Source organism: Haliotis cracherodii, unplaced genomic scaffold (genome assembly GCF_022045235.1).
Source record: "Haliotis cracherodii isolate W230 unplaced genomic scaffold, xgHalCrac1.p SCAF_12, whole genome shotgun sequence".
In the NCBI taxonomy this organism is placed as follows: Eukaryota; Metazoa; Mollusca; class Gastropoda; order Lepetellida; family Haliotidae; genus Haliotis; species Haliotis cracherodii.
In genome coordinates, this window is record NW_027266267.1 from 12,441,820 (window position 1) to 12,461,606 (window position 19,787).

Genomic DNA, 19,787 nt, shown 5'->3' on the forward strand with positions numbered 1-19,787 from the left:
GTGTTTATGTAAGGACTTCACTGTCAAGTAAGCAAAGCCAAACGCTCGCAAACTATCAATGTTTATTCATATTACAGTTTTTTTTCGACACGGAAACACACTCGGGTAATAATCCCTGAACAGTCATTGAAAAGATAACACACTCTATTTACTTCAGAACAACAAAGTTAGTCACCTGATATTTCTCCAGGAATATACAACTTCCTTGTTAGACAGGTAGCCTATATACTTACTTTAGACATAACTACACGCCCATGCGCTTTTTGTTCAGTGAGCATGTTGTCACGTTGTCAAAGCGTATATCACCTTGTCCACATTATTCTTCTGTCGATTTATTGGCGACTCCCCCTCAACGCTCTAATATATTCACACGAAATCTAACAAAAAGGACCTGTTCAGGATTTGTTGTGTTGACAAACGTTTTGATTCACTGCACAACGACTGCTAATGCAGAGGAGGGAGATATATGCAACGACGTTCCACAACAATATAATATTGATACGATAGCGTCAATGTATATAATATTATATTGATACGATAGTGAGTGAGTGAGTATGGTTTTACGCCGCTTTTAGCAATATTCCAGCAATATCACGGCGGGGGACACCAGAAATTGGATTCACACATTGTACCTCGGGAATCGAACCCGGGTCTTCGGCATGACGATCCAACGCTTTAACCACTAGGCTACCCGAACGCCCCTGATGCGATAGCGTCAATGTATATACGTGAGTGTTGTTTTACGCCACAGTCAGAGGAATTGCAGCTATGAATATTTCAGTCTGGACCAGACAGATCAGTGGTTGATATTAGGAACGACATGCCATACGATAGTGCTGGGGTCAGAGCATATCTCGGGATATGGCAGCATAGGATGTGACAGAGACAAGCTGCATTCCATGTGATATTTGAATATTGAAACCGAGAATCTGTCAACAGGTCATACTAACATACACAACCGACCTCACAGTAAGGAATGACAGTGTCAGACATTTGACTTGAAACAAAACAAATCCTATCAATCTTTCTTATTTCAACGATTCAAATAGCAGTATATTTTGATGAAATAAGATAACATTATAATCACTAAATTAACACCACACATAAACATACCGACCTAATCCACGCACGCACAGTAATACCTGTATGTATATCTGACAAAAGACATTTCCTTCATACACAAAAGATAAGTCGCGTAAAGGGATACAGTGTTAGTGTTAACTGAATGAGAGACACCTTTTGCCATCAAGCATTCATCCTGGATTTGCACAAAATGGTTCGAATTGTGTGTGTTGTAGATTTCGCCAAGGTCCTGAAAAATGTTAAGTCATATTTATCTATATATTCAGCCGTGTCAATAATATCGCACACAATAACGTGCTCATGATGTCAACCACTGGATTGTCTGGTCCAGACTCGATTATTTACAGACTTCCGTCACAGAGCCGTAATATTGCTGAGTGCGGCAATTTGTTTTGAAGGGGAAACTTCCAGAGCAGTAAAATAACCTCATAGGCGACGGATAAGCATAAGAAATAGTCGAAATACCTCCATATCGTCCAGCTTCCGGTCGTGGAAATTATTCATAGCTGAAGTGTGTATCTATTGGTCTGATGGATTAATATATTTTTTACAGTTAACAGTTTACATGCATCTCTTCTCAATGCGATACAGACAATACATGTATATATCATTATATCAATATAATAATCATTTAAGCACAGTGTGCTCTCTGTATGCATCCCCAAAACAGATTTTGAATGATGAGGACAAACTTACTCATATTCAGCAAATTGATAAGAACACAAAGAGATAAAGTGTCCCCAGATTATGATATTATTCATCTACATACCTCATGTGTCGGGTACGAGTGTTAGCTCAGATGCGGTTTTATTTGTCATGATTTAGCTTCCTACTTCTGAGATAACGCAGAGGCCACATTTTCCTCACAAGTCCAGTATTTATAAAAGTTATGGTATTTTGCAAACATAACTCACAACAGACTGTCTGGGAGTAAGGGAACTATCTGAGGTGAGGCACTTTCCGTTTTGACTTAATGACACTACCACTTGAATTATATGTTGGTTTGTTGCTTAACGCCGCACTCAGCAATATTACAGCTATATGATGGCGGTCTGTAAATAATCGAGTCTGGACCAAGCATGTACAATCCAGTGATTAATAGCATCCCGAAAAGTATGGTTTGCTGAAGACCAATTCTACCCCGGAATCGTCAACTGTCACGTGAATTATAACCCAAGTGGTACTACATTATGTATGTAAAGAGATGTCATAAAAAGAAAACTGTTATTATTATATTGCAAGTTATATTGAATGTTCTAAGTCCATTTCGAACAACCTGCCTCCTGATCAACTGGAAAGAGGGGCCGAACCAAAATCCATGTAAACAAAATGAAAATAGAAAAAAATGATAGCTCACGTCTTTTCCCTTTGAAAAATGGAACTTTTGTAAAATGAAGTTGAAGCTATATTACTGTTATCGGTGATGTCATGGGCCATGCAGTGAGGTTCGCTCAGCGCATGCGACGCGTTCGATACTAACAAACAGAAGTTTGTGACAACTGTTATATTATAAATAGATCAAAATCCTTCTTTATTTGAAAACGTAGATTGTGGCATAAGTTTTGCTCGCATGTGCACAATCTAAAAGAAATTGTCATATGATGATACCGTCCCTATTTGACGTTATTTTTAGACAATGAGGAATTGAGTAGTATTGCATGTCTCGGCTAGATATATACCGTTATCACGTGACATACTGACCTTCATCGGGAAATGAACGACAGTCAGCTTGGTAGTGTTCATCTAGGCGAGGTCACCCGTTACTGTCAATATGTCCAGTATATACAATATAGCAAGGCCAGTATATACAACGTTACAAGCCCAGCATATACAACATGACAAGACCAGTATATACAATATAGCAAGGCCAGTGTATACAACGTGACAAATCCAGTATATACAATCATGTTACAAGGCCTTTGTATACAACATGGCAAGGCCAGTATATACAACGTTAAAATGCCTTGTTGCATGTTGTAATACGAATACAGCAACTTATACTATTGACTAAGGACAGATGCATGCACAACCTCAATGTTATCACCGGTCCCTTCGTGCTTTAAATCCCCATGACCTGACACTTTCACGCTCTGTTAACTGTCGAGACTACAAAGGTGTCTCCGGATAAGATAAAAGCTCGTGTAGTATACATAGTAACAGGAAGGAGCGGTATTTTGTTTACACAAGGGTTGCCAAGTGACACTTGTGAACACACAAGCTATTGTGGATAAAACTACATGTAGTTGTTACGCTGAGTTACGACATATGATTCCTTTAAAAAAAGCTCTTGTCCTACCTCTGTCAAGTGTGAATCGCATAAGAAGGAAAGAGTATTAATGCCTGACTGAGAGGACTGGGGCATATGGACGTTTCATACCCAGATCATGCTGTTGGTGCAATGCAATAATATTAGCGATGACATATAGCTGGCAAGTATGAAGCCACACTCAAGTCATGCTTTGTTGTGAGTAGAAGAGTGTCATATTTGCTGCTTACGACCTCCTGTTTCTTTTTTAGGTGAGAGAAGTGGATTCTATAATTCAGTCTAGGACATCACAGGTTGTGTAGGAAGGACATACTGGAAGACATTCACTGGGCCGTGTGGTGCTACAATGAAGACCTGGTGGAATATACTGATATGTATGTGGATAGGTGTTATCAATGGAGAGGAGCATGTTAATGGCAAGTATGAATGTACATATTAATAAGATGATGGACCACCCACAAAGTAGACAAGCGTTCCAACTGGGATCCTCATACTGTTATGCTGTATTAAGTGGAATTATTTCTATGCCCCAATGACTCCCCAAAAATACCTAGTTTGCAAATGACTTTTAGTAGGCCCGGTAGTATTTACGTGCTCAAAAACAATTGTATACTGTTCCTTTAAAGATTAAAAAGTGCTTTCCAGGTGTGAGAGTAATTACATAAGCATAAATGGCTGCAAGTCATTTGGAACTGTATCATATATGGGGCGTTTCACTCAACAGAAAGTAGTAAATAGTAATATGTCAGTTAAAGTATGACAGTAATTAGAGATTTTTAATCTCGTATGTTTCGATAACGTAAATATAATATATTAGGGATACCAAATATGTATTATCTAACCGCTGTCAAGAGATACTTTTTATTCCAAATATTATTCCAAGTTTTATGATACGGAAACACACAAGGTATTGATCTGAATTTCACCAACTATCAGCAGTTTTAGTCCGACGTGAAGTCGTCCAGCATGTTAGTAGCTTGGTTGTCTTACTCTGAGTTTAGCATGCAAACCTAACAACACCTGTGTGTAAATGAAATACAGCACATCCTTAATATACAAAGGATACACCGTTTTTATCTTAATTTTGTTCCACACTAATGTGTAGTAACGATGTGTATTCACATATATGTCAATGCCGCTGGTCATGTTCTGTTTTCAAATTCTGAATATCTTGGGTTTTCCAGTTTGGGTCATACATTTACTTTAAAAGCAGAAAGTTAAATTGAATTACGCTCAAACTAACACAAGACCTGAGTGAATAGAAAGTCAGATCACATATCTCAAAGACATACATATGCACAAAAAACGTCCGATGAACATGACATAGAAGGATTGTATGACAATGGTTGATCAGAATTATTAAGAGGAGCATCATACGCACAATAATTTACATGTAAAGGACTATTACTTGAATAGTGGTTAAAACGATATGGCCCACTCCTTACATCTAAACACATTTCCCCGAGTAGTCATTCGCACAAGATACAGTATATGTTAGTCAAGATACATATTGTAAAGTAAAACAATATAATAAAGTTGACAGGATTGACATAATATATTCACAACAGTATTACAAAGAGACCATCTGAAATGGTATAACATAGGCATAACGAGTTTAAAAAATCACATGAACCTACAGGTATTGCAGTAACTGCATATAATTAAGATACGCTGTAACTTATCAGGCAAAAGAAGGTATACACTTAACCACAAAATTAGAAACGTCAAAACATTACGAGGATGAAACTGTCGCCGACACACAGCTTATTTTAGATTCACAACCCGACTATTGCACCATTCAAGGTAACACGACAATTGTTTCCATCTGTTGAAATAGTCAAAGACAATATCAGACATTCCCTGGCGTTTCATACAATATATAGGAATGTGGCCCCTCAGTAGGATTACTTTATTTCACAATTTATATAATTCCTCACTACCCCAATCACTAACATATCACATACTCGTCTTGTATATCGGCTTGTCAATTTTCCCATGCAAGTAAGGTTTAAGTGTTTTGTTCGTTTTAGAATTAGTTCATGCATGGTTGAACTCTTTGCCAAGATGTATACTATATTGACAACACAATACAATCCATACTGTAGGGGATTTTATGACTATTCCTGAATCGAAAATCCACTCTTTAACTCCAACATACACAAAAAAGTGAAACAAGTGTGACATAGAGTGTTACATATAATCGTGTCTTCAATTTTTTGTCTACACCATATATTTATTTTGTGTATCAGAGAGAGTGAGTTGGGTTCCGCCGTTTTTAACATTATTCCTGTCACAGCTAAATGGGGGGAAAGCGCGAAGTGATGCAGGCCTAAGACGTTTACCGCTTCGGTGAAACCCACGAGCACGGGTATGGTGCTGACAAACCTAGAAACATATTCGGGGCGAACCGGGATTCGAACTACAATCATAGGTTTCTGGCTTGCCCAAGTAACCCAAGTCTGCACAGTGAATCGCGACGCCTTAGACGACTGGGCCACCCCTTGTGTCTGAAAAGAATTAATTTCGTTTGCAAGCATTATGATAATAAGTGTTAATAACATTGTATGAGTGACATTATAACAATATTGCAACTATAGGGATAATCTACGGGTATTCATACATGAAACGATAACATTTCTAAGGAATAGTAAGGAATCACATGCAAAAAACATAATATCCTCATTATTACAACCCATATAAACTGACAACCAAAAGAAACTTCACAACTGTAAAAAAGAAAGTGTTCAGATTTATAAACTAAATTAATGTGAAACATATCGTCCAAACACACAAATGCTCCATGCAGTAAATGATACACGTCCACGACACGTTTTATAAATATAATGCGAAAAGATATAAAACACGTACCGCAACAGCAGCCGAAACTACACTTGCAATAAGGGTATATAAATGACACTCAAACTCAATGCCACATAACATATCAATGCCACGACTGACACTTGGGCAGATAGGCCAAGAACAGGCAGGTGCATGGTAACTACGCCCTATAAAGACAGGTACTTGCGTACTTTGTACGATTCCTGACAATGACGCCTCCAGCGATAAATGCCTTAAGGTATATGGTTAGTCGAAAGGCAGTGGCCAGGTGCCTAATGGTTCAAGGAATTAGGGCTTACAGAACTTACAGAGGACAGTTATTGACGGCACAAAAATCGTCGTTGGCAGCGACGTGATTGGCAGATGCAAGCCGGTTCTGTCTGTTCAGAGCTGATGTCAGAAAGAATGAACAGCAGCATGTTGCGTTCAGAAGGTCGTTCCTGCTTGTTGAGGGAGCGTCCCTGGTCATCTTTGACGGTAATTTGACCGTTCAGCGATACATGGATGACATTTGTCGTCCGACTCGTTCGACTCAACTGACTCAACACAACCCGAATTGTACAGATCCTCCTTGCAGACGGGAACGTCAACGTGTTGCCGTGGTCTGCACGCTACTTCAGACATGTCCCCCATAGAACACCTCTGGTATGTCATGGACCACATCCTCCAGCCAACCGACAAGAACTGATCCATGCTCTCCAAGAAGAAGCACGACATATCATAAGTGACGTCATTAGACGACTGACTTTGTCTTTGCGCCAGATACGTGTCTTGTAGCAGCGGGTGGTCATACATGCTATTAATTTGACATGTCATTCAACTTGAGCGATTTTAGATGTGTGTGCCCTTTGTCCAATTAAGTTGAAATCTTGTGTTGCTACCCCAATGTCTGCTGCATGACTGTCATTTTAAATGTTGATTTTGTTGATCATGTCGATACTTTTACTTCATGCATCTATCGTTTGTGGTTTATAACTAGGGTGATTTAAAACTATGATTAGTTTTATTTTGGCCATCAGTTTAGAATCGAAGGCGAGTGAATAAGTTGGGCCAAAGCTGAAATTGTGTTGTCGATAAGAAGGGGTTTATCGTAGAATCAAACATGGTAACCAGGTGGAAAATCGATGCCACCAGATTTGTTCATGACAACCAAACCAGTTGACAAAACTTCGCTCAAAGACGAGTGGCTTGCCGCTTGCCGTTTTCCGCTTCTACGAACAGTCGTGTTTGCTGCACCCCACACTGTAGATGCATTATTATGCAAAATATTTGTTCAAAACCTCCCATAAACAACCCTAAATTGTGATCATTCCATGGGTTATGGCATTTAGAGTTCCAAGAACAATAACGAACCTTGTTCCCAATCAGAGTGGGATGAGCGGACACGTTAACGTCCCTTAAACACTTATGTTGTGAATGCATAATATATGGTCTCTCACAATGCAGCCCACTTTGTGCCATTGGACCATACATGTTCCCGAGAAAATGTCAACTGTGAATTTAAATGTCACTTTGTGCATAAAATCAACATTAAAACCTTCATCCCTCCAATCATCTCATGTTCAACATCGTGTCACTCATAGTTTACAAAGTACTTTATATGCTGAGATTAGTAAAGTGGTTGACTCGCTTCTGTACCATATTTGAACTTCAAGTGAATGACTGCTCTCTTGCATATTGGATGTTCTATATATGAATCTTTAATGATGATTATTTTGCTTCCGTAGGTGATTTTTCACTGACGAGCTCACCATTAACACCAACAGATGGAGAACTCTTCACCTTGACCTGTAGCATCCGTGATGAATCTGCAGCAAACATTGGGTGGCTGCAGAACAATAAACATAAGGTCGTTACTCAAAATACCCTTAATTGTGATAAGCAACCTCTCGCCTTCGGGGGTGACATCATCAGCCGAATCAACGTGAGTTGTAACAGCACGGCCCATAGTATGACGTTTATATTCAACTCCACCACAGATCAAGGATCAGCGTGGCAGTGCGGGAGAAGTGTTAGCGATACAGCTATATACCCGAGAAGCAACAATTATACAATAGGTGGGTATGGCATAATTGCTGTGTTGTATTATATATCTTAAACAATAAAGTAAACAGTCACAAACATCATCATTAATAACTCTAAACTAGTTAAAATATGTAAGTATTAAATAAGACTCATTTCAGTGACAGACACGAGGCATTGGAAAAACATACCAGAACATTCTGCATCAAGATTACCATATTACCCAAAAGATAAATTATTGTCTAAATATATATTTCGTATATTTGGAACCTGGGTTCTTCACGTTGTATTCAAATAGTATACCTCTAATATCTTTATAACACGTCGCTATATAATTGCAATAATCTTAATTGGACGCGACATTAAACCCCATTTCACATCACCTCACCTCATCTCTTCATAAAGGGTCTTCTGAGTGTCAAGGCAAAATGAGACCAGTAGCTTGAATAAGAAGTCATGAAAGTGTTACTCGATGTTCCCATGGAACACACCCAACTATAAAGTCAGTGACAAATATATTTTTAGACGTTGCAAGTCCAGTCATATCATCACAATCATTATCAACAACGACCCGATACATTGAGGTTACATCGGATTCTGAGACAGTAACGACAAAGAAAGATAATTCAAACTCTGTGAAAAGTGCATGATGTGCAAGAAAACCCAAGACTGACCAATGTTTACATGGAGAACTGCAATTAATTTACTTTTAGCCTGCTACTTTGTTTTAGCATAAAGTGCTGTATAGAGGATGGGTGAAGTCAAACAGTCAGTGCTTTATTAAACAAGAGCTTACTGAAGAAAGATTTTTCAATTTATTCCTGATAGAAAACCATATAAACCACATAACCATATAAAAATATTTTATCATGATGTTTTCAATCATACCAAGTTTGAGACCGAAGCGAATACAAAAATTATAAGAGGTGGTTTGAGTTTCATGCTAGAAACCTTTGTAAATCGTGACATGTGTGCCAATTTATTTTAATAATCATATCTCTGATATCTTCATTATAACTGAGTATAAATTCGATTTAATCTATCGGCAAATAACAGAGCAATGGTAGATTATTACCCATTTCAGTGATTATTTTAGCCAATCGTTTGAAAAAACCCTTTAATTTCCAGGTCATTATGTCAATAGCAGACGTACGAAAATTCGGGTTAATCTAACGTGTCATGTTATAAAACTTTCAGGAAACAATTAATGACTTATAAATATTCATCAAAGTCAAGTGTTTTGGTTGAATATTTACGATAGAATATTTACAAAACGAAGAGAGAATAATCAGGGAAAATTTATCGCGGAGGAAACCCATGTGTATGACGAGAGATGATTGGAGGACTTGTAAGAAGTCAACGAGTTGCCATGTTTGAAATAAACCCCTGAATGGGGATTTTGTAAGAGACCAATGCCACGTCACGGGTAATTATCGTCGAGCGGCGCATAACGAGTGTAACTTGAAACTAAAAATGAATTCTCAAACAATACCCATCCCCGTTGTGTTTCACAATCTTAGAGGATATGATTCACATCTCATCATGCTCAAAGACCGACGGTGGCTTAAGGTGCATTCCTAATAATATGGAAAAATACATATCATTCTCGTTGACTAAAACTATACATTATTCGGACAAGGATGGGAAAGCCAGAATAAAGCAAAGTAATGGGCTTAGATTCATAGACTCCGTACCGTTTCTCTTATCTTCCCTTTACAATTTAGCTAATGTGAACAATCCCGATGACTTTGCAATAACAAATCAATATACTGATAGGATAACACGACATTTGCTGCATATGGATGACTGGTCTAGATTCGACGAAATTAAATTACCACTCCTTGAATCATTATATAGTAACTTAACGGAATCTAAAATAACCGATTATGAACACGCCCTGGCGGTCTGGGATAAATTAGGTTGTAAGAATTTAGGCGATTACCACGATCTGTACTTAAAAAACGATGTACTGTTACTCGCCGATATATTCGAGATATTTAGAAAGACATGTAAAAAACAATACGGCTTGGACCCGGAGTGTTACTATTATCCAGTCCCGTACTATCTTTGGATGCATTGTTGGAAGACCGGTGTAGAACTAAATTCACACACCAATTACGATATTCACTTGTTTGTTGAGAAAGGATTAAGATGTGGTTTATCGATGAAGACTAAAAGGTATTCTAAGGCTAATAATAAATTAGTGGAAGGACATGATTCGAGTAAACCCGATACGCATATATTATATCTGGACGCAAAAAAATTGTACGGATGCGCTATGAGTCAACCTTTACCCACGGGTGGTTTTGAGTGGATCAATGTGAATGATATCCACACAGATTCCGATAAAGTCTACATACTAGAAGTTGACTTGGAATATCCAACAGAGTTACATAAAGAGCATAACAGTTATCCGCTAGCTCCCGAGAGATTAATTGGATGGAGCCCTATAAAAGCCTGAACACAGATTTAAGAAACAAAGCTACCAGCGATTTTGTAAAGAACCTATATCAGCTCATGAATACAGCTCACCTCAGGGCGTTTCCTACGAGCAGCACATGCTGCTCGAGGTCGTCTCTATGCCAGCACTCGGAATACCAAGTCTGACTAACACCCAAGTACCAGTGTAATGGTAGCACATATATAGTAATAAACAAAAATGGACAGACAAAGAGACAATGACATTGCTTTGGACATTTGACATATGGGCGTGATTAACCAACACGGTTCATGGGATGATCAATTAGGGCAATAAATGCCATACTATAAAAAGCAGTAGTTAAAGGAAAGTGATATGGTAGTCCAGGCTGACTGACAGTCAATATACAATGAAATGTTGGTGAGGATTAACAACGGGGGTTAGCGCCGAAAACGTAATGACAATTAAGTTAAGGAGACATGGCTACAGGATAATTTGCCCTTGGAGTCAAATGTACTGCAGACAATGGCAGTAATAAATCAGTCGCTATGACAACTTCCCTCCGTTCCGTGGAGCTTGGACCCCAAGCTTTGACAAGTCCAAATTGATATGTGTGAACTTTTTCACCAACGGAAACAATAGTGCAAATGTGAACAAAATCAGTTAGATGAATTCATGATATCGTTGAAATTCTTGTGCAACAAATATACCTATGCAATGGCGGTATGAAAGTGATCATCTAGCCAATTTGATTAAGTGCCAGTTTGAAAGTGATCTTTGTAATGTGCAATTTCACTATAAGTTAATTACCGCTTTGGACAGATTCAATAAATATATTATTGAGGTTCTTTGAATTCAGGAGTCTGGCTTGGCGGTGCGACTCAGTACCGAATAATGATAATGAGTAATGTCATAAAAGTACAAATAAAACATCTCAGCAAATATTTCACAATAAAGAAATTTGAAACCAGGAGTCTAACTTTACCGCGCAACTTAAACGTTACTTGTGGGTACTACTGTCCTTTTAAGTACAATGGGTGCTCTTCCCGTGTCTTTGACGGAGCTTGCCCAGATATTGCGGGTGCGATGCCCAAGAAATAAATATCCTTAATTCCGACATCAAAACTCTGAAATGCTGAATACTGCTGTGCTGTTAATTACTAATTACTGACATACAATAAACATATGTGTGAGAGTGGCTCACCCAAGAATATCCCTAATCTGAATTCAAAGTCCTAGACAATACATTCAATTTTGTACAAGTTTGTGTCATACATTTACTTTAAAAGCAGAAAGTTAAATTGCAAAATGCTAACACAAGACCTCAGTGAATAGATAATCAAATCACAGTCAACTATAGATATGCATATATACCAAGAACACCGGTTCCGTCTGTTCAGAGCTGATACCAGACGGAAGGAAATAATGAACGGCGGCATGTTGAGTTCAGGAGGTCGTGCTTTATTGTGGAGGGGTGTCACTGGTCATCGTTAACGGTAACTTGACCGTTCAGCGTTACATGGATGACATTCGTCGTCCGATTCGTATGATTATTTCTACAACCGACCCAACACGACCCGAATCGTACAGAACTTCCTTGCAGACAGCAACGTCAACGTGTTGCCATGGTCTGCACGCTACCCAGACGTGTCCCCCATTGAACACCTCTGGGGTGTCATGGAACGTCGTGATCGACAGCGACCACATCCTCAAGCCAACCAATGGACTGGTCCATGCTCTCCAAGAAGAATGGCGACGTATCCTAAGTGATGTCACCAGACGAATGACTTTGCCTGTGCGCTTTGTCTTGTAGCAGGGGGAGGTCAAATACGCTATTGATGTGGCGTGTCAATGAACTTGTGCAATTTTAGGTGTGTTTGGCCTTTGTCCATTAAGTTGAAATCTTATTTTTGCTACCCCAATTCCTGCTGATTTTGTCAATACATTTTACTTTATGCATCTATCGTTTCTGTTTTTTAAACTTGGGTGATTTGAAACCATTGTTCGTGTCTTTTGGCTCTCAGCTTAGAATCATAGGCGAGTGAATAAGCTGGGCTAAATGTTGTCGATAAGAAGGGGCTTATTGTGGAATCCCACATGGTAACCAGGTGGACAATCGATGCCACCAGATCTTACATGAGAACCAAAACAGTCGAGAAAACTCAAACACGAGTGGCTTGCCGCACGCCGTTTTCCGATTTCATGAATCGTCGTGTTTGTTGCACCACGCACTGTCGTTTTGGCGTGAGTCCAGTGGACACATTATTATGCTTTATATGCATGATTTCTTAAATGATTTTGTTTTAATGTTTTAAAATATATTGGTTATACGTTTGTAAACCCTGTATTATCTGATGATTATAATATTGTTTTAACTTATTTAGTAATATTTAAAATAAACTGCTCATTAAAAAACAAAAAAAAATGTAAAAAGAATATATCAAGGCAGATGAATGCCTTTATGTGTTTATTTAGATGTGTTTACTTTTCACAGTCTTATAATATGCCGCCTGACTGTCTGTCTTCATTTCTGTCCGTTGCATAGTTAACACAAACACCATCTTGCGGACGTCATTTATTATCTTGTAACATCATGCAAAATATTTGCTCTACATTGCCGCGTAAACCCACTTAGTTTCAAAATGTGATCATCCTATGGTTTATGGCATTAAGGTTTCCAAGAACAATAAGCATGTTCGTTCAATCACAGTGTGATGCAAATGCGTTATAATTAACATCCAGGTAATCCAACCACCTTAACCCTTTTTGTGCCAATGAACCATTATATGGTCCCTCACTATGCAGCTCCTTTAGTGCCACTGTTCCCGAGAACGTATCAAATGTGAATTAAGATGTCACTGATTGCACATAATCAACTTTATAACCATCATCACTCCAATCATCTCAGGTTTACACAGTGCTACAATTGCTGAGGCTAGTAAAGTGGTCACCTCGCGTCTCTGCCGTATTTGAACTTCAACCGAATGGCGGCTATCTTGGTTTTTCGATAACAGATATGTGAAGTTTTATGACGATTATTTTGCTTCCGTAGGTGATTTTTTACTGACGAGTTCAACATTAACAGCAACAGATGGAGCACTCTTCACCTTGATCTGTAGCATCGGTGAAGAATCTGCAGAAAACATTGCTTGGCTGCAGAACAACAAACCACAGGTCGTTACTCAAGAAACCTCTAATTGTATGAAGCAAGCACTCGCCTATGGTCAGGACTTCATCAGCCGTATCAATGTGAGTTGCAGTAGCACGGCCCATAGTATGACGTTTAGATTTAACTCCACCACAGACCAGGGATCAGCGTGGCAGTGTGGAGAACTTGTTAACGATACGAAGATATACCCGAGAAGCAACAATTATACAATAGGTGGGTATGGTATAATCACTGTGTTGTACCATATATCTTTAGCAATAAAGTAAATTGTCACAAAGATGGGCACCAAAGGCCATAAATTATTTAAATTACGAAACTATGCGATAAGACCAAAAAGACATGACATTGGGTTAACATATTACAAACCGCTGTGTGAATAATTTGATGTATTTGTAACGTTGTTCTATTTTACCTTCACTATTAACTTCATTCAGTTATGCGAGCTACTAAAATGTATGGCCTGTTCAAACGATATACACAGAGATAAGCTCTTGTCCTACAGGTGCGGAGGAGCATGACCAAACACAGTCATTATCAACAACGGCCCGATATATGGAGACTACATCGGATCCTGATACAGTGACGCTAAAGAAAGGTAGTGCTCTTTCAACTGAGAATGTTTAAAGATAAAGGTTGGTTGGTGTGTTGTTTAACGCCATACTCAGCAATATTCCACCTTGGACGGCGGTCTGTAAATAATCGAGTCAACCAAGTCAGCGAGCCTGACCACCCGATCCCGTTAGTCGCCTTTTACGACAAGCATCGTCACCTTTTATGACAAGCATTGGTTGCTGAAGACCGATTCTTCACGGATCTAAAGATAAAGAACATTGTCATAACATAATCATTATCACTATGAATTAGTAGAAAAATATAACTATGCGAAAATACTTATTTCAGTGACAGGCACGAGGCATTGGAAAAACATTCCACAAAATTCTGCATGAGGATTAACATATTACCCAACAGATAAATCGTTGTCTAAATTTATTTAACATATTTGAAACCTGGATCTTTTCTTCACTTTGTATTCAAGGAAATGTATAAGGATTTTTTAGTGTCAAGATTAGGCTAAATGAGGCAAGTAAGTTGTCAAGAACATATTACTTGATGTTTCCATGGAACATTCCCCAACATTAAGTCAGTGACGTATTATATTTCAACACAATCGTTATCAGTCGCGACCCGATCCATGGAGACTACATCGAATTCTGAGACAGTGACACAAAAGAAAGGTTATTCAAACTCTCTGAAAGGTGCATGATGAAACCCAACACTGACCACTGTTTACAAGGTGAACTGCACCTAATCAATGAACATACATTATCACACACAAACACTGGTATGTAACAAACATTATACAATATATAGTTACGGGAAAAAAGTAACTATGCTTAATATAAAGTTGAAGAAACTGAATTGATTCTGAAATTAAATGATATATCTCCTCGATTTTAAGGTCACGATTCACAACTTGGACATTCATTGCCTGGTTTGGGGGAACATGATCCTCATATTCATGTTTCTGAATGAGAACAGCACACAATAATTCTGCAGCTAACAGGTGCTAAAAGAACAACTTTTATTTAACCGTAAATAACGCGAACACTGTGTCATGGCTTGCCGACTATCAACGTATACACGTCGTGAGTATGCTGCAAACAGGAATGGCGAAAAACGAAGTTTTCAGACATTTTTTTTTTTATGGTCAACAAATCACAATATCATCTCTTTGGAGACGTTCAACACGTCAAGTCAACCATATTAGTTTGGGGTACTATGGAATTGATACCAAACTGTTGCATTAACAGCTCTGTCCAGTTCGTGGCTGAATAGTACGCAAGCGTTTAAGGGAGCGCAACATACGGTCTCCACGTCCAGCGATACGCCCAATGTTACTCCCTCGTCACCGTCAGTCACGCCTAACTTGGTGAATACAGCATTCGAAGTTCAGAAGACAAGATTTGGAAAATATACTGTTGACAGGCGAGTCCAGGTTTCATCTGAGCAGCTCTAAAGGTCGTTCAAGGGTTTATGTTATTCAACGTTGTCACTTTGACGCAGTATAAGGTGGCGTCACAGCTCATGTGAGAACACAGCTAATCATTGTTAATGGCAATTTGATAGGCCCTCGCTACCGGTAGCTTATGGATTTTGGTGACGTTTAGAGGCAACATAACATTGCTGTACCGCCATGGCCGGCTGTTTCTCCAGACCTCTTATCCATGAGAAGATGAGAATGTATGCGATGGAGCAACACCTACGACAGGTCCAGTGCATTAGCACTAATTGTGGAGGATTTCGCCAAATTCAAAAAGAGATTAGTAACGGGTGATGAAACATGAGTCTACCACTATGATCCCGAGTCAAAACGTCAGTCCATGTAATGACGCCATTCCACTTCTCTGGCACCAAAGAAATCATCGCCTTAGAGATTCTATCAAAGAAAAGCGTCGAGGATGCGCTGACTGTTGGAGTTCTACAACTTCATGACAATGCCTCTTCTCAGACCTTTCGACATGTAAAGGTTGCTGTGCGACAATGTGCGTTTGAAGAACCCCATCACCCTCCATACTCGGCAGACCTGTCACCAAGTGATTTCCTAAACTGAAAGAACACCTTTGTGGAAAGCACTATGACGACAACGATGACCTGAAAGCTGCCTTGAATGTTATTTTCAGGGTGGTTTCAGAAAGCTTCTTCCTGACTTGACTGGAAAAGCTTCACTATCGATGTGAGAAGTGCATTGATCAATATGTGATTGATCTTTTCAAAGTAATAGTTGTATAGTTGCATTATTGTTTTCTAATGGAGTAGATGAATGGAGACATGCAGATATTGTTAGCTGTGAGTGAGCAGTTTTTATGTAACCATGAAGCATTGCTTAGCGCACTGTATCTTTACTCATGTGGCCTGATATGTCAATTATTCACGCTGGACAAAAGTACTCATACCTCGCTACTCCGAAACTGGGTCAACGTTTCCCGCCTGTCCCCATAACAGACCTGACCTGCCTTTGACCATTGAGCCCGACTAACACAAACGTGTTGAGTGGAATAATTTACATTTAGGAATGTTTTCAAAACTATTTTCATTAAGGTTTATGCATTTAACGGGACCAAATACCATTATATATGTGTGATACAAAGATACAAAGTTTCTTTCAGAAACATTTCTCTCCAACTGTTACTCATCCCCATGTAACATTCTCAACCCAAAACAAGAAAAGTGACAGATCATGTAGTTGCATTTAGAAATTTGAGATCTATGGGAATTATCCCACCGTGACTCTTCTTAGTCTGTTTTGTAAAAGCGTCATGCGTCCACCGACCATGTTATTATTAGTGTATTGACCCTTCCGTCATTTTCGCAATCACAGACTGAGACACATCGAATACACTGGATTCATTTTGCGGAGTTGTACCAGTTTGAAGCCTGTCAAAAGTCCGTATGCGTTCTTCGCGTTGTACACGACGCATTCCCAATCTGATCACAAACCACATAAAGCAAACGTTGATAGCCTTCGTGTTACTGTAGATAATGATAATCAAAAATACTAGTGGCTCAGAGTAATACCTATGTTTCATAATTCCTTACTGTTTTAGAGAATATATTTGGATTTGGAAATGGAAATTATTCAGGGATATCTTTACATTTGACTCCGTAACATGCATTATCTAAAAAATGCATCCAACATATTGCATCTAAAAAATACACAACTTGAAGTCAATAAGTCAGCTCTGTGTTCAATAAACACGCAATCAATACTGATGTCATGCAATACTCATTTTATACTGCAGGCCCCTTAAACCCAAAACCACTCAATGTCGAATGTAACACGCTAGCTGTGATAGCAGGAAGCACAATAGGAACCCTCCTTCTTACCCTGCTGATTGAAGGACTAGTTCTGACTGTCCTCTACAGGAAGGGGTTCAGGTTTGGAAACATCTTCAAAGGTATGTTGTTAAATCTCAGTAGTATTGTAGTATAATTCAAACAGTGGTGTGGGGATATCTAGTGAAGAGATGTTTCATTCCAAAGTGATGTTAATTAATATTAATGACTGTTGTGCGTGGACGTGCACGTTGCCAATGCATCTAATCAATGTTGACTGAGAACGAGCATATCCACTAGGTTTTTGATTAATACAATTAATATCATTTGTACCATTTCACTTTTGCAATATTTCCTAAATGTCCTCGTAATCATTTTGTGATGCATATATTACAGGTACTTTATAAACATTCTCTGCTTTTCAGGAACTGCTTCACAAACAAGGTAGTGAAATGTACCAATAACACGTTTTGAAATAATTTGCTTTCAAAATAAATTAAATGTCTCTTATAATGAGAAACAGGCGTAAAAGGCGATCGTTTCAATGATAACTTATTAAAACGGGCTTAACTTACTTTTGTAGCACCAGAAATCCAGAAATTGAAGAAATGGAAAACAAAGGATATTCATCCTTGGGTAGGTTGAAGTCAGCGTTGCTCGTCAGATACATTGCAGTGGTCACAATTATGCCTGGAACTTTTTCGCGTTGACACCGATATTAAATGTTCGTATTGATTTCTTAAAGTCATATAATGGGAATTGTGCAATGAACCTGATTATAGAAATGGTTTTGTCGCTTATATCATAGATCACATCAGTGGTCCGGCTCAGACCTCCGGCGTGGAGAAAGAGGTATCGGATAAAGAACATTACACACGGCTGAAGATTTACCAGAATACAAACGGTAAATGACTACTGTGGCATTTTTTTATACTATGGCAGTTCTCAATCATTCTCAACTCAGTGAAGGTACCGGCATGATATTAAACGTTGCGTTACCTTCAGAAGGGTAAACAACATTTGAATTTGATTTTTTGTAAATGCGTTTCGAATCCAATTTTCAGTCGAGGCCAAAGCAGAGACAAGTACCTACGAATATGTGACAGAGCCGCCTCCTTTGTCTTACGAGTCCATCAACGCATCTCCATATCAGAACTCCCGTGCTCAACATTAGGGTAGCTGCTATCTAAAAAAGCTATGCCCTTGAAAACCTATATGTAAGTTAACATATAAACTGTATACACGAAGCGAATTTTAGTCTCAAGCAGAAGCATATGCTTCCTTATCTGTTCAATCGTAGAATTTGTATCAAATCTGACACTTTCTGTACCGTATTCACATGATACTATGGCATTATGGTATTGACCCTTCAATATATGTCTTTCATTTCCAGATGCTGGGAATACACAAAGAAGCATGAAACGTGATGACATCAAAGGACAGTTATACATAGCCCGATATATATATCTATCTTTATCTTTACCTTAAGTTTACTTTTAATGTTACCTTGGAGAATATACATATGTTATTTTATGTTATCATATCTGCTTGTCAGAATCTTGATCAAATACTGTGAAGGGTAATACACTTCTCAACCGAGGCATACATCTCTTATACCCCACCACGAGCACTACAGGCTGGACGTGCATTTCTGAGACACAGAATAAATCCCCAAAACGCTGCTTCAAAGCAAAAATCGCACGTTTTTTCCGAGCCACAACTTATAGTTTTAGTAACTATGTAAGCATATAGCATAACAAACTGTTATGTGTCACAACACTTTTCATTGGAATATACGCGTTTTGGTAACTTTCTGGTACTGTTGTTGATATATTAAATTACTGTCTCATTTATAAGTTTGTTTACAAAGAGTGGATATCTTATAATGCAGGTTTATTTATTAAAGCAAAATTATATTGTGTAAACTGGTGAATGATTCATCGTTCGCATAACATTTAGTGTTCTAGGTCGTGGTCCAGTAAGTATAGTTTCATTTAGAATCGCCAAACCTTTACAAATCATGTGTACAGATGAATACTGACAAGTGTACTTTGTGTGTTTGGGGTATCAACACTAAACACTAAATAGATGAACTGATGAGGAGATTTAAATATTAAATAATTAAATTTTCATTGTGTTCATTGAAATTCCTGCAT

The 19,787-nt window shown here is 38.5% G+C and overlaps 1 protein-coding gene across 1 annotated transcript; it reads left to right on the forward strand.

The window, feature by feature from the left end:
• Positions 1–3,695: 3,695 nt before the first annotated feature.
• LOC139457558 (uncharacterized) lies at positions 3,696–18,805 on the forward strand. The gene is made up of 9 exons (XM_071238935.1): positions 3,696–3,765; positions 7,915–8,244; positions 13,681–14,019; positions 14,300–14,392; positions 17,598–17,753; positions 18,057–18,075; positions 18,215–18,267; positions 18,440–18,535; positions 18,696–18,805. Exons 1-9 carry the CDS (start codon positions 3,696–3,698, stop codon positions 18,803–18,805), a joined length of 1,266 nt encoding a protein of 421 aa, XP_071095036.1.
• Positions 18,806–19,787: the final 982 nt, after the last annotated feature.

What these genes read in the sequence shown, in the direction of transcription:
- LOC139457558 (XM_071238935.1), top strand. Translation starts at nt 3,696, where the DNA reads ATGAAGACCTGGTGGAATATACTGATATGTATGTGGATAGGTGTTATC. An exon ending in TGGAGAGGAGCATGTTAATG is followed by an intron (nt 3,766 to 7,914) that starts GCAAGTATGAAT and finishes TTGCTTCCGTAG; the next exon opens with GTGATTTTTCACTGACGAGC. An exon ending in CAAAGGATATTCATCCTTGG is followed by an intron (nt 18,268 to 18,439) that starts GTAGGTTGAAGT and finishes CTTATATCATAG; the next exon opens with ATCACATCAGTGGTCCGGCT.